Source organism: Antechinus flavipes, chromosome 1, assembly GCF_016432865.1.
Source record: "Antechinus flavipes isolate AdamAnt ecotype Samford, QLD, Australia chromosome 1, AdamAnt_v2, whole genome shotgun sequence".
Lineage (NCBI taxonomy): Eukaryota > Metazoa > Chordata > Mammalia > Dasyuromorphia > Dasyuridae > Antechinus > Antechinus flavipes.
This window is the reverse complement of record NC_067398.1, coordinates 627,349,294-627,371,027: the sequence shown is the minus strand read 5'-3', so window position 1 is coordinate 627,371,027 and position 21,734 is coordinate 627,349,294. Positions and strand designations below refer to the sequence as shown.

Genomic DNA, 21,734 nt, shown 5'->3' with positions numbered 1-21,734 from the left:
TGAAATGGCTTTCCATATCTAATTAACATTACCATTAAGTTATTTCTTATGGCATCTCAAAGATGAGAGTTTTAGTAACTTATTTATTTTTAAAGTAATTAAACCATTTAACTGTAGAGGGCCACAGATAGTAGGGGAACTTTGGATAAGGTATAAGACCCTTCAGCCCAGGGAAACCTGCTGACAATGTCTGGTCTGACTCCCTATCTCCCTTTGGTGCTTCTCACCCTTCCAGTAAGTCAAGGAGGACATGACCACCTGTTCTATTTGAAGCAAGGGATATTTACAGTAAAGAGAGGCATTTACATATCAATACTAGGATGCTTATAGTTAGCACTTGTGCAGAATGCATGGTGATGTGGTGATGTAATGGTTCTACAATTGGTACATGCTTAGTGTGTTGTAGTGATACTAAGGTATTTAAGAGGCTGAGAAGACTTGAAATAAACAAGACTCCATCTTTGACCAGCCTCGTGGGTCTCCTGCATACTTCACTCCTCCATTAAGACCAAGGACTCGGACTGAGATCCTTCACAGAGTTAGTTTGGACCGTATATTTTGGCACTCCAGGCTCTAGAAAGCAAACTACATTTTGGCGCCCAAGTGAGGCCCTAAATGTGAGGCCCTAAATGTGAGGCCCTACATTCAGCAGATCCATTGACAGAATCGGTGAGTTCAATGGAGAAGTCCCCGTGACCAGAAATAGGGTGAGTATAAAAATAGGTAAGCAGGAAGATTTGGTAAGGGTTAAACTAGTCACTTTTGTTTTTCAGCCAAAATGGGGCAGATAGTATAGAAAAAGCCCTCCCCCTGCCCCCCCCCCCCCCGGGAAGTATGAAAAGGACTTAGGTTAATAGAGAAGCAAGGTTTGTTTATAACTCAGAAGCAGATCGATGAGTTCTTAAATATAATAGAATACACATTCCCTTGGCTCTCTAAGGAAGAAAGATTAAAGCTAGAAATATGGAAAATAGTGAGAAAACAACTAATTGGATATTACAAAACTATGGGGTCTGATTTAATTCCCAAGGAAATATTCCTTATATACAATATAATAAAATTGATTTTAAGGTATCCCACAAGTTTTAAAACAAAGAAAAATTTTAATGTGGACAGTCAGACAAGGAACTGTAAGGAGAAAAAGCAGAAGGGAGATGGTACTGACAAGGCATCTCGGAGGCATAACCAGTTGGGGTAAGTTAAAGTACCTTAAGTACCATGCTGATGAGCTTAAAGAATATGGTGCTTCTCACTTTCACAGCTCAGCTTCATTTTTGCCTACACCAGCATGGGCCCTTAGGGTATTCCCCATCTCCTGACCCTGCTCCCTCAACTTCACCTTCAAGGGAGGGAGGACTAGTGGGAGAGGCAATGCAGTTTTGCCCACCCACTTTGTTCCCATTACAAGAGGCATTAATTAAAACAAAGGAGGAAGGACAGAATACATCTGATTTGAGAATAGAAGCATACCCTGTGATTGAAGAGCTTGAAATACACTTCTTTTAATCTAAGAAATTATCAAAGATCTGAAAAAGGCTTGCATTCTTTAGAGGTCTACATCGTCTTATGTTAAGATGCTATTAGAGAATTTGGCTTATGAAAATTTAACCCTTAATAGATTGGAATTCTATAGCAAAAACATGGTTAGAACCTGGACAAACCTTGTGGCTTTCTGAGTATAATTAACTCTGTAGAACACAAGCCCAATGAAATAGGCAACATGGAGTTAATATACCGATCACCTTTGACCAACTAATAGGTTTAGTTAGGTCCTTATGCAGACACTTTAGTACAGATTAATTACCCTTTGGCAGCATATGAGCAAAATGCTTCTGCTGCTATCAAAGTATGGGGCACCCTCCCAGGAAGACAAGACAGAGGGGAAGCCTTCATGAAAATAGCACAAAGTCCAAATGAACCCTTTGCTGATTTCATGGGATGTCTGCAGACAGCTGTCACACTATTGGTGAAAATGCAGCAACAGAAATTATAAGACAACTTGCTAGAGAAAATGCTAATGAGGATTGTAGAAGAGTTATATTAGGACTTTAAAAGGATGTTCCTTTAGAGGAGACCTTAAGTTGCTGTCCCACAGTGGGCACAAATAAATACCTTTTATGCCTAGACTATGATGCAGGCTTTTCAAAATCTGAATATAAGAAAACAGGGTCCCTCTTGGGATCTCCAAAGAGACTTGTCAGTGCTTTCAACGTGGTAAAGTAGGGCACCTGAAAGCTCAATGTTGGCAAAAAGATAAAGTGAAAGAATAGGAAGGGACAAGATCCAAAACCCCACATCCAAAATGCAACAAGGGCTTCTACTGGGCATCAGAATGTAAAGTGACTCAGGGAAATAGGAAGTAGGGGTTGGCTCAAGGACCCCGGGCAAAAAAAACCTTGGTGCATGATGGCAGCCGATATTATACCCAGAGAGTCTTTAGAAGTTAGTTAATCAGCCAAGAAGAAATCTGATGGGGGAAAGGGATTGCAATTAAGGCGAATAGAGCTGTATGCTATTCAGACTACTGAGATATCCTCTAGAGAGCTGAAACCTGTCCCTGTCCAACCTAGAGATCCCTTGCCTCCAAACACAGTAGGCTTTACCATTTCATCTCCTGAGAGTGCTTACAAAACAGTGTCCATCCATCCATACACTAATTTGGGAAACTGGGGAATATGTAGCTAATGTCCAAATCACTAATACAGGTAGACAATGTGTGATCTATCACCTAGAAGAAGTAGTAGCAGTAGCATCAAGCTTCCTGATACACACTCCTAAAATGCAATTTGGTACTATTTACCCAGATTTTGACTCCCAACAACAGAATCCAGAAATATCCTGGACTGCAGCTGTTACACCTGACCAACCTATGCTCATTATCTATGTAAATAGCATACCATTGGAAGGGTTGGTAGACATGGGTGCAGTTCATATAGTCATTAGAGGTGCCAATTGGCCCAGTCATTGGCCAAAGATTACGGCAGACACCTATATGTCTGGCGTAGGAGGATCAATAGCAGCGGAAGTTAGTGCTACCCCTTTGAGATGGATATTTGAAGATAATCAATCTGTAGGGAAGAAACATCTTACAACAGTTAGGATTACAAATGAGTACTTCTGCTTTTTAGGCAGGGCTGCAGTTTGTAAAGATTCCAACAAAACATCTTCTTGTAAGATTAGATCAACTCTAATTAGTTAGCAGTTTGTAAAGATTCCAACAGACTGCTGTTGAAGGCCTGCACTCTCATCTGTTACCATTCAATGGAAAATTGATACACCAGTGTGGGTGGAACAGTGGTCCTTAATAAGTGAAAAAATTCAGGCTTATTAGATATGGTACAGGAGCAACTTGACCAAGGACACTTAACAACATTCCTTAAGTCCTTGAAATTCCCCTGTATTTGCTATAAAAAAAAGAAATCTGGAAAATGATTTGATAAAAGTAAATGAACAGATGGAAACTATGGGAACTCTTTAGCCTGGGCTTCCATCTCCTACTCAATTACCTATGGAATGGCCTCTTTGGGTTATAGACATTAAAGATTGTTTCTATTCTATTCCTCTGGATAAGGAGGATATGAAAATATTTGCCTTTTCAGCACCCAGCGTTAATTTAGCTGAGCCTTATAAAATATTTAAATGGACAGTTTTGCCACAGGGAATGAAAAATAGCCATACTATGTATCAAATGTATGTTGCTGGTGCTCTTACTCCAGGAAGAAAAGCATTTCTAAAAGTTATGTTATTACATTACATGAATGATATCTTGAGGTGTGCACCTGAGCAAATGTTAGAATCATGTCTACAAAAGACCATGGAAACACTAAGGATCTACAAATTGTATATAGCCCCAGGAAAAATTCAAAGATAAGTTCCTTTTCAATATTTAGGATATGAAGTATATCCTAATAGGGTGCTTACAGTACAAAAACTTTCTTTAAGAATAGAGAAGTTGAACACCTTAAATGACTTTCAGAAATTGTTAGGAGATATCCAATGGATATGAACAGTGTGAGGCTTGACTACTCTATCAACTGCAACCATTATATGACATTTTTAGGGGCGACATTGCTTTAGATTCACCACGCCAATTTACAAAAGAAGCCCAAGTGATTTTGAGAGAGGTTGAACTGGCTTTATACAAGGGTGGTTGAAAGAGTCACTCAGAAACCCTTGGAAAGATCAGTTTTTGCTACAAAAGAGGCACCCACAGCAGTCCTTCATCAAGGAGACAGTGTAATAGAGTGGGTGAACCTTCCAGCAAAGCCTTATTTGTTACCCAGTGCTTCTGGCTAGAATCTTATGAAAGGCCATTAAGCAAGTAATACAATTATCTGGGATAAGACCTGACAGGATATACATCTTTTATACCAATGTACAAGTTAAGGCAAATTTTATTGGCCACAGCTCCAAATTTTACACACGGGTCTCCCTTAAAGATAACATGACTATTACATAATTGGCGATGGATTTTTGAAGAAAAGATTTCTAAGGTTCCTCTTAAAGGACCAACTATCTTTACAGAGGCATCCAAACATAACATTTGTGCTGTATATTCTCATGATTTAACTATATATAGTCAGAATTCTTTTTCAGTACACTCAGCAGGATGAATTGTATGCAATCATGCTAGCGTTTACTTATTATCCAGGAAATGTAAATATAATATCTGATACGGCTTATTTGGTAGTTATGGTAAAAAATTTCCACAGCCCAAATAAAATTTGTAGCTTCTAATATATATCAGCATTTTAAGAGAACCATGTTAGCCAATACTCCTTTATTTCAGGAAGCCCAAGAATCTCATTCTAAATATCATCAGGCTGCTCCAGCTTTATGTTTACAATTTGGAATAACAAGAGGAAACTACATGCATAGTAAAAATCTGTACAGCTTGCCTTCCTTTCCACATTCCTATACTGCCTCCAGGGAAGAACCCTTGTGGTTTGAGACTCAATGAAATCTGGCAAATGGATGTGACTCATTACAAATCTTGTGATTGTCTGTCTTTTATCCATCTTGTAGTAGACACCTTTTCAGGATTTACTTTTGCAATACCAGCAGCAAAAGAGACAGGCCGAGTGGTAATTGAAGTCCTTATACAAGTTTTTGCAATTATGGGGGTGCCACAAGCAATAAAAACAGATAATGGACATGCATATACTTCTAAACATTTTGCATACTTTTGCGTACAGTATCAGATTTTACACACCACTGGCATACCTTTTAATCCTCAAGTACAGGCAACAGTAAAGAGGAGAATAGAGACATCAAGACGCTCCTCCAAAAACAAAAGAGAGGGGGAGCCAGAGGTAACCTTAGAGAACTTCTAAAACTTAGCCCTTTATACTACTAATTTTCTAGTTTTTGATGAAGATGCACTGGCTCCAGCAGACAGGTTTCATAACCTGTCAGAAGGGCAGTGTCCAGTGAAAGCAGTTCCAGTATCTTTAGATAATCACCAGGTGATGTGAGAAATCCAGAAAGTGACAAATGGAAGGGACTAGACAGACTATCCACTTGGGAGAGAGGGTTTGCTTGTATCTTTACAGAAGGAGAAGGAATCAAATGGGTGCCAATGAACTGTATTCACTTTATCCATCCTTTTACATTAGAGAGAGACAGAAAAAGAAATGACCCTCGCAACAAAGGAGAAGACACAAGAAACATTGGGTGGTTCCATCTCTGACCATGTGTGCCACTGAAAAAGCATGACAGTGAACATCAAAAATTGTTGACGAGACTACTGCAGGATTTCAAAACCTGCAGGATTCATCAGATTCTCTGAGACATGATAAGACTGATGTAGGACTTCAAAACCTGCAAAAATTATTGTTTTCCCTGAGATATGATAAGACTGATGCAGGATTTCAAAGCTTGCAGGAATTCCCTGACACATGAAATGATGGACAATAGATTGATTTTGGACTACCCCTTGGCTGCTGAAGGAGATGTATGTGTAATTGTTATTTATATACCCTCCTTCTAGGACTCATGGACATCTTTTATAATACCATATTGATTCATGTTGTTTGTTACATCACTACTAGTCTATGTTACATTACTACTTACTTGTGTAATACCTCCCATGCTGATGGGCTTATATATACCCAGTTCAACTAAAACAAAAGAAAGCGGGAAATGTAGAGGATCACAAATAGTGGGGAAACTCTGGGTAACATATAAGACCCTTCAGCCTAGAGGGAACCTGCTGACAATGACTGGTTTGGCTCCCCATCTTCCTTTGGTGTTCTCAGCCTTCCTGAGAAGTCAACAGAAGGATGCTTATAGTTAACACTTGCGCAGTGTGCTGTGATGATGTAATGGTTCTACAGTTGGCACATGCTCAATGTGCTATAGTGATGTAATCATACTAAGGTATTTAAGAACTGAGAGGACTTGAAATAAACGGACGCCATCTTTGACTATCCTTGTGGTTTCCTGTGCATTTCCTACTTCACTCCTTCACTAAGACCAAGGACTCGAGCTGGTCCCGAGGTCCTCCAGAGAGCTAGTCTAGATGATATATTTTGGCACCCCAATTTGGGGACTCTAGAAAGCACACTACATTTAATCAGGCTCTACATTAATAAATTGTGGAAATCAGTTGAGAATTTACAGACATTTATGTATGGAGAAAAATGAGAAACTAAAATAAGCTTTATAATAAATTTAACAGTAATGCACTAATGGTCTTTAGAAGTAAACCATTCCCTGAAAGCTATGATTTCAGGGAATTTTAAAGATATTATTTATGAACAGCTTGTAACAATGGTCTTTAGAAATAAGCCATTCTTGAAATCTATAATTTCAGAGAATTTGACAGATATCACTTATGATCATTTTAGAGGAACTGTACTGAGATTATACTCACAAGAATATGCTTTCTGAAAATGTCAAACTATTAATTTTTTAATAAGATATTTAGCTGTCAAACCTGTATCCTGTCTCTAAGTTTTTTGTTTTGTTTGAAAGAAAAAGTTTATCTTAATTTATTCCAAGTTTTAAGTAATGATGTGGGTCCCCAGAGATTATGAAGGATGAATTATTTTGGGAAACAGCTAATGTTACCCTTGGATAGTCAAATAGAACAGAAACTGTGCCAAAGGCATATGAAATACTTCTTTTCTTTTGAGGAAAGAGGAAAAAACCTTCCTTCCATCTTCCAGTAAGTTAAATAACAATCTCTGATCCAACTTCTTATCTTATGTGTCTATATGGGATACTAAAAATGTTTATGTCTATGTAATGGCTTTATTGTACATTTCCTTAAGACACACCTATGGAATTTAATTTTCACTTAATCTAAACCACAACCTAGGAGACTTTAAAATGGCAATAATTTTTGAACTATATACTTCACACAGAGGTTGTAAAGAAAGTACTATAAACTTTAAAATATGTTGATTATACGTTGTAGAAATGATAACAGTAACTATGTTTTTTCCCCATCTGAGTTTACATTAAGAAATAATCTTCACTCTACTACCTATTACTTGCATGACCTAAGGCAAGTAACATTTACTTGATAGGCCTCAGATTTTTATCCTTAAAATGAAAGAGATGGATCCAAAGGGATGGCCTCTAAGTTCTAAACTTATGATCCTATGGTAATAGCAATATTGTATAATAACCAGATGTAAATGACTTAGTTATTCTCAACAATACAATGATTTGAGGATATTGCCAAAGGACTTAAGATGAAAAATGCTATCCATCTCCAGAGAAAGAACTGATGGAATCTGAATGCAGAGCATACTTCTTTTTTATGGCTGGGTTTATTTTGGTCTCTGTTTTATTTTACAACATGACAAATATAGACAAATATAGAACTATGTTTTATATGACTACACATGCAAAACCTACATAAAATTGCTTGCCTTCTCAATAAGAAGGAAGTTTTAAGAAACATGTTAAAAACTGGTTTTATATGTAACTGAGGAAAAATAAAATATTAAAAAATAAATTTAAACTTAGGATGTTATAAATGTCATTTATATAGAACTATAAGTTTTGAAAAAACTCAGCATGTGGTACAGCTAGATGGCACAGTAAGTAGATAGAGCACAGGCCCTGGAGTCAAGAGAACTTAAATTCAACTATGACTTCAGACACTTAACACTTCTTAGCTGTGTGACCCAAGGCAAGCCACTTAACCCCAATTGCCTCAGCAAAAAATAAATAAATGAACAAATAAATAAATAGATAAATAAATGAAAAGAAAAAAGAAAAGAAAAAATTCAACATACTATTTCAATGGATCCTCAAAAATAGCCCTATAATGTAAATAGTACAGGTATTCTTTCTTTCCTACTGATGTTAGAATACACTTTGTGGGCATAATTCTAATCATTTCATTCCCTTGCTCAGAATTTCTTATTGTTTATTACAGATAAGGAAACAGAAGCTATTAAGAATCAGGTGCCAAATTTGAACCGAGGTATTCATGAGTCTGTCTCTGGTTCCCTTTCCTCTATACCATGCTACATCTTCCAACTGTCAATATTAATTTAAAAAAAAAAAAAAGGAACAACAGAAATTCTACCAAAAAATTCTGTAATTTTCTACATTATTTGAATATTTCCATTTATTTCAACGCCTCTGCTTCAAAGATGATTGAAAAAAGAATATAACAGAGCTATATATAACAGAGCTATCTATTAAAAGAATAAAGGATAAAAAAAGGAGTATGACCTTCAAAAAAGCTCCTCTACACTTTTTTTTAATTCAACTAATACAAATCATCATTCAAAGCACAAGAATTTGTCTCTTCCATTAAAACAGATCAGATTTCCAGTAAACACCAGTAAATCATTCTTAATATCCAGTTTTTCTATTTATTCAACAAAATTAAGCATAACCAAATTAAGTAGAGAATTATTTTGCTCCATAATTTGATGTGACTAAAGAAATGGAATAAAGAGCAAATTTTTTTCCAACTAGAAATCATACCTCTTTTGTATATGAAAAAGAGATGTCTAAAGTGAAGTTTAAGTTCTTAGAAGACCAAATTACTTCATTTTTATCCTTCTTTCTCTACAAACTAACAAAGGACTTTGAACTGAATTGATAGCCACTATTCCAGCCAGGTACAATTAGATGAGAATGTCAATAATCTGACACTTGGCACTGTTTGTTTTTCCCACTTGAAACACAACTTCAAAATTATAATGGAGGCAAAAGGAAAGTAGAACATCCATGATAACTAATTTGTAAGAAGCATCTATTATGGACCAGGCATTGGGTGAGGTGCTAAAGATAAAAATATAAAACAATTAACTAAACATTACTTTCTAACTTGCATTCTCTCAAGAGAGATAACATGTACAAATATAGTTATATACAAAATAAACATAAAATAGTCAGGGAAACGGAACACTAACAATTGAGAATATGAGGAAAGGCTTTGTGTAGAAGATGATACTTGCTGTGTCTTAAAGGAAATAGGGGAATCTTTGAAGTAGAGGTGATGAGACAGCACAGTGGCAGCCAGTGCATGAGAAATGACAAGTAAGGAATAACAAGGCGGCCAGTGAGACCGGAGTACAGGATGTTAAATGCATAATGAAGCTGGAAAGACTGAGCAGAACCTCATTGTGAAAATCTCCAAGAGCCAAATTAATTTTTTCTTGCAGCAAAAGGTAAACACTGAAATCTATGAGTAGAAAAATGACATAGATCTGTATTTAAGTAAATCTCTTTGACTGTTTTGTAAAGGATGGAGCTTGAAGCAGGGAAGCCAATGAAGAAGCCAATGTGATAATACAAATGTATGCCAATTGGGACCTCAACTCTAGTGATAACTGTTTACGTAGAGAGGAGTTACTATCTCTGGAGGTAGAAATGGTGAGGCTTGGCAACTAAGATGTGAAGTGAAAGAGAAGAGGCAAGAATAACATCAAGGTTTCATATCTAGGAGTCAAGAAAAATGGTATTGCATTCAACCACAAAAAAAAAAAAAAAAAAAAAAAAAAAAAAAAAAAAAAAACGGAAAAAAGTAAAAGAGTAGATTTAGGACTTCTTATAAACAGAAAAGTAAATTTAAAAGTATATATAATTTTAAGGGAAAAAACAGGACAGTGAAACTGTATGTTGAGAAATGATAACTAATTAGTGTGGCCCCAAAGAAAAGATGATATAAGAAGACATATCCCCGTTATCTTTGCAAAGATTCAGATAGGATTAAGGAGATCATGGCATAAGATATTTATATAATATAAAATGAAGAGAGAAGAGAGAATTCATAGGGAATGGCCCAAATTCTTTCTGTAAAATATGAGGCAAGGTTCTCACCTGAGAAAGATGGAGCTAAAGAGAACTACAGGATGCTTGAGAAGAGATGAAAAGGTTTAGAAATGCTGATATGGAGAGCAAGATGAGTTGTTAAGGCAGGTGTAAAAGTACTGCTGAGCAATAGTAAGGGCCCACTTGATGCTATGTAACATAAATTTGTAGTAGACTCAATCCAAAACGATTGCATCTTAATTTAGAATCATGTACATAGGAGCAATGGCAATGCACAGGCAGAATGATCCTATATGATAAGGAATTTGAGAGGAATGAACAATGTAGAGTTGGACTTGTTTCCTAAGGGATTAAAATGGGGAAATGAGGAAAAAATAGCTAGTGCAGGGTTGATAGCCTGAAAGTTAACAGAATGGATAAAAGACTGAAAGTCAGAGTATGGACAAAAAGCAAAGTTTGATATAAGAAAGGCAGAGGGAGAGATGGATAATAAATTATGGCCATATAAGATGATTTTGGAATTCTTTCTAAATAGAATACATTTATGTATGTTTATGATATGTCCATAAATGTCATGTCCAATGTTTTGTCCATATGGCAAAATCTAGAATATAAACATCTTTCTTTGTAGCTAAACTAAGGTAGAAGAGTAGGTTAAGGAAACAAGTAGATTAAGGAAATGGAAGGTTAGGACATTTGAGGGAATATGATTATGTTTGTGTGAAGTTTCCTAGGCAGGAGTTGGGGAGGAGAGAAAGATTATGGGTCAGACACTGAACTCACTCAGAAGTACAGTATCCTAGAAGTCTTTAGACAAATACTATCATAATTTTTATTGGATGGAAGATATGGATTATATGGACCTTGAAGATACTGAGTGATAAGGAAAAAATCTGGAAGTACCAATGAATGGCAATGTTCTCCCCTAGAAAGCCAAGGAAAATGAGTAAAAGTATAAGCAGTAGCAAAAAGTGGCCAGGAGAGTTGTGTCATCAAGAAGCAGCCATATCTTGGGGTAGCCACCAGAAAGAATGAATGGGAAAGGAAAAGATTTTAAGATGAAAGAAAATTTACTACCTATGGAACAAGTATTCCAAAGGGTACAATATGCAAGTGGTGGGGTAGCATTCAGTTGAGATTTTGGGATAAATGGGTTGAGAAATATTAGAATAAAGAATCCAGTAGCAGGGAATGCAGAAAAGGTTTTGATAATGATCCATTGGAAAATGACCTACAGGAGTTCAGAATAAGTGGGATGAGTTAGGTATGGTCATACCAGATATAAACTAAGTTAATAATGAAATGAGATTTGTCTCTTTTCCAATGGATACTGGAGATGAGAGAGGATTCAGCAGAACATAGAGGGGCTGCTGGCAGGCAAGTGATCAGAAGGAAAGTCCTCTGTTTCTCCATTCTTCTTACTTCTAGGTGCTAGATATCAGGTAGATTGCATAGGAAGAAATGGGACCTTGCTCTCTGTAGTAAGAAATGGAAGCCATCATCACACCATCTTTCGTTACTTTTTCCCTCTGGAGGTTGATGCATCAAGCAATAAAAGTTGTTCCTGTAACTTTGATCTTGACTGTCTTTCTCAACTTCCTTTGTACTGACTATATGAGAGGTCTGGAAGGCATTCCTTCTCACTTTTGTAAATATGTAAATATATATATATATTCAGTTTCCAAACTCACAGATTTCAGTAATAGGAAACAGACACAGCTAATGTGAAGTAATTCTAAAGAACTGTTAATTCTTATATTCATTTTTGACATTTTATTTTAATTGTGTCTCATTATTTTAGCTATCTTACACTTCCTTTGCCTAGTAAGGTAGTATATAAGAAGATAACATCCCCAAACCAAAACAATCTTATAATTTGTATAATAAAATGGCTTTACTCACAGAATTAGTTCCAAGAACTTGTAGTTTTGGTTCTCCTGATTCCAGCAGCTTTGCTACCATATGCAGAAAGCTTTCTACAAATGGCTTGATGCTTTGAGAATGACAAGCCATTAGCAACTGGTCCAATGCCTCCATAGCAATTAAAACATACCTAAATAAAAGGGAAAAGAAAACATTACAATATATCTCCAGTTAAATCTCATAAAAGGGCTTATCATTCATAGTATTAAAATAACTTTTTAAAACAAATAATAGAAAGGCACAATTCACAACTTAATGAAGTTATCAGACAGATGTGAAGTAGGTAAAGTTAAAAAAAAACTAAAAGCAAAGAGAGGGCATAAGCTATACTTCACACAAAATAACTATAGGTATGTGATTTCAGGAAGTTTATTATAGATTTTACTCCTAACTCCACTCTCCAGCAATCTTCAAATCTGAAGATATCTCTGTCCTGAGACCCACTCTTCTGATTGGCAAGTATCTACCTCTTACGTGAATGCATCAAGCTATGGTTCACTTCACTCCCAGATCTATGTGTTCTCCAGATTTTTCCATCCCCTTGTCAGCATCATCCACTTTCCACCACTAACTCCTCTTTCTAGCTCCCCTTTATGAGTTGTTTTCCTTCATCTGCATAGAAGCTCCCTGAAAGCTTATTATTTATATCCTAAGTGTTTTGCTCAGTGCCTGGCAAAAAGTAATTAATAATTGTCCTATCTTTCTGCAGAAGGTGATGTTTAAACTAACTTTTAATTCTAAAGGATTCTAAGAGGTAAAAGAGAGAAAGAAAGAGAGAAAGAGAGAAAGAAAGGAAGGAAAAAGGAAGGGAGGGAGAGAGGAAGGGAGAGAGAAAAAGGGGTAGCTAGATGGTGCAATGAATAGAGTACCAGTCCTTAAGTCAGGGGGACCTGAGTTCAAATTTGACCTCAGACACTTAACATGAACTAGCTGTATGATCCTAGATAAGTCACTTAACCCCAACTGCCTCACCCCCTCCCCTCCAAAATGAGAAAGATAGGAAGGAATAAAGTTTTTCTGATGAGGCTTTAAAAATAACTGAGAAAAGAATGGAAAAAAAGGAAAGGAGAAAAGGAAAGATGTACCTAATTGTATGCAGAATTCCAGAGAATAGCAAAAAGAGAAAAGATAAGCAATTCAAAAATAAGCAATTCAAAAAAATAAAAGAAAACAATAGATTGAGAAAGCAAAGATGTCTCCAAGAAAATCAGAGATATCAAAAAAAAAAAAAAATCCAACAGTGGTGATATTAAAAGACAAAAATGGTAAGGAGTTAACATAAGTAGAAGAAATTAAGAAAGGATGGCAAGACTATACAGAAGAACTTTTCAAGAAAGATCTTAACATCACTGATAACCATGATGGTGCAGTTACTAATCCAGAGCCAAATATCCTGGAGAATGAAGTCAAGTAGCCATTAGGAAGCATGCTGAGAATAAGGCTAATGAACTGGAAATGATAGAATTTCAACTGAAATATTTAAAATCCTAAAAGATGATGCTATTAAAGGTGTTACACCATCTAGCAGCCTCTTTTCCTCTTTCCCTTCCTCCCTTTCTTCCTCCTTTCCTATAATCTTCCTTCAACCTATAATCATTTAAAGCTAATTTTATGTGATCATTTTTAGAAATACAAAGAGGTAAAACTTTACATTAAGAAAAGGAATTTACACTAATTAATACTTAAGATACTGAGAATGATTTTCTTACCCAGACCGGTGTCTGACAACATCTCTGCTCAATCTGTCAGCCAGGTATGAACCAATTCGATCTAGTTTCTCCGGGGCAGATACAGCATAAAAAGTCAGTTTCTCCATATCAGCTTTAACAAGACCATCCTACACATAAGACAAAAAGTTACCCTATTTTTTTTTTTTTTACTTAAACATGTTATTTTAAGACTCATTTATTTCAAAAGCCCTAGTCTTAAATTGTGGTCAATTCACACCAAAAACATTAACTATTACTTCCTTAATGTCAATTCCAGCTTAGACATCTCTTAACTGCTTCAAAGTGAAGAAATGCATCATTTAAACATGACATGTACATATACACATATAAAACAAATGCAACAGCAAAATAGAGGGAAAAATCCCAGAACCTTAACTCATGGAACATGAATTCCAATCTCTCAGCACAAGTACTTAATACTTCTTTAATAGTAGGTCAGTTAACCTCAAGGGCACAGTTTATCTAATAAAGGATAGAAGAGTCTCAAAGATCAGGTCCAACTCTAGATTGAGAATCCTATGAAGATTTAAATATGTTCAGTAAGTCAACTATTACTTAAGAGGTGTACAAAACAAAGGAGCAAAGCAAAAGCTAGTCCCTTGCCTTCAAGGAGTTTATACTTCAAATTGGTGAGATCAGGGAACCAAATGATAAGGTGAGAGAAATGGAGTAGGAAATCCCCTCTGATCAAAGCCACAGATCTTAAGTGGAAAGAATTTGCAAACCTGAAATCTGTGTGGCAAAAGGGGATTTATTGCCACTGAGAAGCCAGCTTGCTTGGAAGACAGACTTCTTAATGGGTAAAGAGTCCTGGCAGGTCAGCTTACTAAGAAGACAGCTTCCTTAAGCAATCCTGTTTAGGACTTCTGCAAAGATTCAGGGTTTAGAATTGTCTTTTATTGTCTACCTGAGGTTTGGGGCTTCAATTCAAAATTGAATGAGATTACTTAACAGGGAGTTGGAGCCACTCACTGTTGACTATGCCCTAATCCTAGATTTCCAATGAAAAGAAATTACTTATCTTGGGAGTTTCCCTTGTGAACAGAAGGGTATGGCCCCTTCCAAGAGGCTGGGAGAGTTTGAGACCCTGAATCACCCTTCTTTCATAGATTAAAGGGAACATAGTTTCAGGGCCCCCTCAAAGGTTAAAGGGGACATAATTTATATAAAAACTACTAAACAAAATAATCCAATCATATTTTTACAACATATATATTGTCAATTAATTGATGTCTTCCTGGAATGAGAGACAGGCAGCCTATAAAAACCTAATGAATAGTTTTTTTGTTGAAAAGATGGATAACCAGAATTTCTATTGTTTCTAAAATGACTAATTCTACCTTTTTGTCTTAAAGTACATTAAGAATCTTTCTTTAAAATAGAAACTTATGGTGTTCAAGTCATGATTTTATTGCAAGTATTCTTACTACCCAGTAAAAATAACAACTTCTATTTTTATAGAGCTTTAAGGTTTAGAAACAGTTATAGCATGTAATGAAATTATGATCTCCATTTTATGAATGAGGAGACTAAAGTTCTGAAAAGTCATGACTTGGCCAAGACTACACAACAAATAAGCTTTCAGAGCTGACACTAAATCAAGATATCCTCTTACATAGGTGTTTCAAAACCTATTTTTGAATATTATTTTTTTTTATTTGCTGTGAAAACAGAATGAAGCCACAAACTTTTTAAGGTCTGGATGTTTTATCATGAATTACTTGCCATCTAGGGGAGAGGGGAGGAAATTTGCAACACAAGGTTTTATAAGGATCAATGTCGAAAAATTATCCATGCATGTGTTTTGAAAATAAGAAGTTTTAATTAAAAAAAAAAAAGAAAAAAGATCTGGATGGTTAGGGTTTTATTCTCTATATATAAAGAAAATTTCATGTAAATCCTTTCCACCTCCCCAGCCCCAGAAATTAATTCATTTTTAAAGAAATTTCAAATAAACCTACAATAAAATTTAGATTTTATAAATTAAAACTTTTTAAAAACTGATTTATCTAATATTTAACTCCTTAAACTAAAAAAAAAAAATCTACATTTTTCCTTCAGTATTAGATAAACATTCAAATTCTTTACCCTCTCCTTACAGGCAGTAAGATAGCATTGGACCTGGATTCAAAAAGGCCTGAGTTCAAAGCCTGCTCAGACAGTTATAAATTGTATGATCATGGACAAGTCATTTACCTTGGCTTCTGACTCAATTATCTCAACTATAAAAAATGGTGATAATAATAGTACTTTTCTTATAGGGTTGTTGTGAAAATCAAGCAAGATAATATTTATAAAGTATCTTGGTAATAAGTACTTATTTTTCTTCCCTTGAGATTTCTCAAGGCCCTTGTCTACAAAACCAAACAATAAAATAGTAACTATAAAACAGAATTAACAATATTTACCTCACAGAGTTTTTGTGTTAATAGTGAATATATCACTCTGCAAATCTTAGATATATAGATATATACTGTGTATATATATATACACATATATATAATGTCACAGCATGGTATAGTGGGGTACATCTTTGGGGTCATAAAACTTAGAACTTAATTCTGCATTATTTATTTAATAGTTGTACAAGTATGGAAAAATCACTTAACCTCTCATAGAGAGACAATAATACTTGTTCTCCCTTACTCACAGGATGTTGTGATAATAGCACTTTATGAACAACATTATTTCATGTGAATTATAATTACATGAATTTAAATATTTATTAAATATCTCTCTAAAACACTGCTTTTTTAAAAAACGCAATTCCAATGACGCTTCTGCAGTTTAACTTTTCATATTTTTACCCAAATAAGATTTTTATTCAGCACAAGTACATGTCTTATACTTCACTGTATTCCACATAGTGTTATGCCACAGTTCTCTTTAACTGTCCTGACTCAGTTTCCTTGTACAAGTTTCCCTTGTCTCAGTCTCCCTAATTACTCCCCTAAGCTGTAAATCTCCCTCTGGTCCATGAAGGCTGAGGACCAATTAGTCTAAGGTTATAAACTGTTAACCCAAGCAAGATAAACAAGAGAGTAGACCTCCTGATTATCTTCTGTCCTTGAGAATTTACAACATCCCTCTAAAATATTCCAAGGTATTTCACTAACATCTTTATCTCTGGGTATTCAGACATCCTGTCTCTGGGTTCCTCTTTGATTCACAGCCTTTTCCAGCTGGGCTTCCCGCTCTTTCCTACTCTTTCCCTCTTCTTTGTCTCTAAAAGGTATATAAAGGTTAGAGATTCTCCATTCATTGCTGGAGAATGGCGGCTGGCGGGTGGATGCTGGACGCTGGATTCTCTGGGTCCTCCAGCCCTGGGACCAATATGGATTCCTTGGTCCCAGTATACTTATCTCTGTCTGACTGGATAATTTGAGACGAGAGTCCTGTCCAGTCAATCTTACTCTCCCATTAATAAAATATTAAAAACTCTCTAATCTCTCTCCTGCCTCAGTTTCTCTGGCATTACAATAGCATCTTGCAGATTCAATGTTGTTCAATAAATATGTTGATCAGTCGTTTTTGTATGTCTAAATTTTCATAAATACATAAAAACTAGTAATAAATAGAATCAAAGTTTAAGCCAAGTAAAATCATTCTATGGTTGTTATTATCATTAGAATGAAGGAAAAATGTAGGAAATACTACTTGGAATTTTTTTGAACAGTTTAAAAATAGGATAAACCAGACATTCAAGCATTTTCATTTACATTATGATCAAATAAAAACCAGGTGATTCATTTCTAATTTGAAAAATCTCCAAAAAAAAAAAAAAAAAAAAAAAAAGAACTGTTTTTATACTGTAAAGCATTTAAAAGCACAGAAATTTTTGCTATTATTTTTATTTAAGCACTACCCTCTGAGACAGAAGTAGGTAGTACATTATACATGGCCTATATAATTGGAAGCCAAGTTCAGAATCCTTTTGTTTATCTGGTCTTTTTTTAATCTAAGAAAAAAGATTTCAAGAATATGTTAATATGGATTATTAAAAAGACAATAACAAGGAAAAGTACTGACCCTCCTCCTAATGAGGTTTAGAGATAATACTATAGCAAGGAAATTAGAAGACACTTGAGAAGAGAAACAATAGACAGCAGAAGAGGAAGAAGCGAAAGAATCTGGCAAATAGAAAGATCAATAAGTAGGAGTCAAATTTACTTTTGGATCTTCAGGAAATATGTTATCCACCAGACGTTTGTAACGAGGGCGCAAAGCAGCACAGCAGCAGCATACTCCTATAAAATAAATGAAGGTAAACAATTTTAATAACTTTTTTTAAAAGATTGAACTAGATTTTAAGAAGCAATTTATAAGAAAACTGTCATGCATAAAAAAAAAATTAAAACCAACTTATGTAAGCTATCAATTTATATCTCTCCTCTTTTCTGCCTATGCCCCCTTCCACCACCCCCCACCCCCAAATCAACAATACTTGGCCTCTACTCCTTTTTTTTACTCAATTTTCAGTCTCTTAACCTTAGATTAGGGATTGAAAGTTGGCTTCCAACTTCATCATTTAAATGAAACTACTACGTCTAAGGTTACAAATTATTTCTAAATTGTTCAATTCTATGGATTTTTTAAAATTCCTCAAGAATAAATGACCTCTGGCATTTGAAGTTGTAGATCATCCCTTCTACTTGGCTGGCTCCTGTCCCCTCCCTAGGTTTTCTTGACACTGTTCTCAGATCTTCCTCTGTAATGGCTTTTCTTCTGTCTCCTTTGCTGGATCATTGGTGATCTGCCCTCACCCAAACCAACTGTAGGTCCTAACAAACATTCTTTTATCTTTCTAGATCTTGTTCCAAGTAATTCCACAGAGCTTCTATAGTTCAATTATCATCCTTATGCAAATGACTTCTAGATCTTTCTCCCCCTCCCCCTCCCTCCCTACTTCCCTCCCTTTCCCTCTCCTTTCCTTCCCCCCCAACAAATGCCTTTTAAATATTCCCAACCCACCATAAATATTTCAATGGTGAAGCAATTAAAAAACAAAGTGGACAGAGCAGATCAAATTGACTAGTATATATACAGTACTTTGCAAACCTTAAAGCAAAAGCATTATATTAGCTAATAAACTCAAAATTTCTAAAGCAGAATTAACATTATATAAAATGCCTCCACTCTCCCCAAAATATCTTTCTTCTTAACTTTCCTATTTCAGTCTAAAGCATAAGTATCTTTCTAGCTATTCTGATATAATTAAGAAAAACTTTTTTTTACTTTTCATTTTTAAATGGTACTAAAACTTTTGAGATACATACATACGTATATATATATACACACACACACAATTATGCATATATGTGTATATACGTAATTTGTTGTAACTGTAGAATAATTTGTTTTAGTCAATACTAACCAAAAAACTTTCTTCTTCTAAAGATCATAGAAACCCACTAGTTTTACAATGGAATAAGAATATAAATACAGGTATCTGACCAAAGTATTACTTATATTCACCTTCTAAAAATTTTTTTACCTTGAATTCCATCAGTCTAAACTCCCAATACTGACATCAAGTTCCAAATTTCCAACCGTTAAACATCTTCTAGTGAAAATTACTCTAGCATCTCAAGCTTCACATGTCCAAAATCAATTATCATTTTCTACAATATCTACTTCTCCTGAATTCCTTCTTTTGAAAATAGAGATACTATTATCTCAATCGTTCAAGCTTGAAATCTAAAATTCATCTTGTAGTTGATTTTCTTCATTTCCCAAATAACCAAACAATTTCCAAGACCCTATTTAATCTTGAGAGGCAGGTCATATGGTGAAAACCTGAACTGAAATTCTAAATACTTACTAATAAATAACTTACCAATTAGTTGTATGTATGGGAGCTTTGATTTTCTCCTCTACAAAATAAGGATAATAATAACTAGAATATACCTTGAAAAATTGATACTTAGTTCAAATGAGAAAATACTGATGCACTTTAGAATTCTTAAAGTTTTATATTGTTGTGCCACAGTTCTCTTTTATTATCCTGCCTTGGTTTCCCTAATTGTCCTGCCTTAGTTTCCCTGAATTGTGCTGCCTCAGTTTCTAATTGTTCTGTTCAATCCTGCAAAACTACCCCTCCCTCCTAATCATCACAATATTTGATAAGAATAAAAGACCTTCTATCTTAGACATCATGACCCCAGTCCTTCCCTACTTATCAGAATGTCTCTCTCAATCAAAGAATGTCTGGTGCCTCCCCTTAGCACTTTGACTCCACCCCTGTCTCAGTCTACCCCAATATCTGGCACCCATATATATGTCACTGAGAACTCACATTGTTTGCTATTACTACTGTAGAAGTTCTTAATCTGTTATATGTAAACTTGTTATTTATTACTTTTATAACAGTAGTTCAATACACTGCATTTTATTTTATGTTTTTAAAAACATTTTTCTGAGACTGATTCCACAGGTTTCACCATACTACCAAAGTTCATGACACAAAATAGCCTAAGAATTCCTGCTAATCTTACTAGAAATTTAATTCTCACTGCTATCATTTTAATTTAGGGTTCCATTACTCCTCACTTTGACTGATGCAATATATCCAATATCATCTAGTGTTCCTGCCTCCAGACTTTTCCCCTTCTGCCCCTGCAAGTAAAAGTACCATTAGCAGCTCAAAAATCTTCAGTGGAAGTCTTATTGTTTAGTTGTGTCCAACTCTTTGTGACCCCATCTGAGATATTCACAGAGATACTAGAGATCACGTTCATTTGAGAGATGCAGAACTGAGGCAAATAGGGTAAAGTGACTTGTCTACCAGCCACATAGCTAGTAAATGTCTAAAGCAAGATTTGAATTCAGGAAAATGAGTTTTCCTAACTCCAAAACAAGTATCCAATAAATAGCAGCTGCTCAAGAAAGCTTTAGAATTAACAAAGCAATTTCATTTCAACCAATGTCAATACTAAGAAAAGCTAATTGTGTTACTCTTCATATATAGATGATGAAACCAAGATTAAAAAAGGATTAACAACCTAAATATGATCAGAAATATACTATTTATGTTCTCCAACCATCTTTGCAGTATGAAATAATATGATCAACTGATCTGGGCTAGAAAACGGTTAGCAATTAATAAAAGTACTTTTCTCATTTATAATTATGAGTGGTTGATAAAAATCAATACAAAATCCAGATTTTCTGATTCCTCATAAATCTATGAGTTAGGTGGTACATGTATTATTAATATTGCCATTCCCATCTTGCAGATGAAAAAAAAAAAAATAAACTAGGGAAATGTTAGGAAACAAAGAAGGAACAAGATAGGTTGAGATCCAAGTGATAAAGAATCAATACCTAACATTTTAACTTTCTCTAAAGATATCAGAGTGTACCAAGAGAACATTGTACACAACAACAAGATTATATGATGACCAATTCTGATGGACTTGGCTCTTTTCAACAGTGAGGCGTTTCAGGCCAATTCCAATAGGCCTTATGGAGAGAGCCATCTACATCCAGAGAGAGCACCGAAGCGATTGAATGTGGATCACAAGAGTATTTTCATGTTACTTATTGTTGTTTTCTTGCATTTTGTTTTCTTTCTCATTTTTTCCCTTTTTGATCTGATTTTTCTTGTGCAGCATGGCAACTGTGGAAATATATGTGGAAAAATAATGTGGAAATATAAAAGAACTACATGTTTAACATATATTGGATTACTAGTCTTCTAGAGGAGGCGGAGGGGGAAAGAAGGAAGAAAAAATTTGGAACACAAGGTTTTGCAAGGGTGAATGCTGAAAATTATCTATGCATATATTTTGAAAATATGTTTTTTTTTTTAAATACACCATAATCAAGATTGTATGT

General features: G+C 35.1%; 1 protein-coding gene across 3 annotated transcripts in view; it reads right to left on the bottom strand.

The window, feature by feature from the left end:
• EFR3A (EFR3 homolog A) overlaps positions 1-21,734 on the bottom strand; it is a 150,162-nt gene that overhangs the window by 86,868 nt on the left and 41,560 nt on the right. For all 3 annotated transcript variants that reach the window (XM_051971101.1, XM_051971102.1, XM_051971103.1), the window contains 3 exons: positions 18,069-18,145; positions 13,878-14,005; positions 12,148-12,298 (listed from right to left, as the gene is read on the bottom strand). In XM_051971101.1, coding sequence (XP_051827061.1) covers positions 12,148-12,298; positions 13,878-14,005; positions 18,069-18,145 — 356 coding nt within the window. The remainder of the gene's footprint in view (positions 1-12,147; positions 12,299-13,877; positions 14,006-18,068; positions 18,146-21,734) is intronic.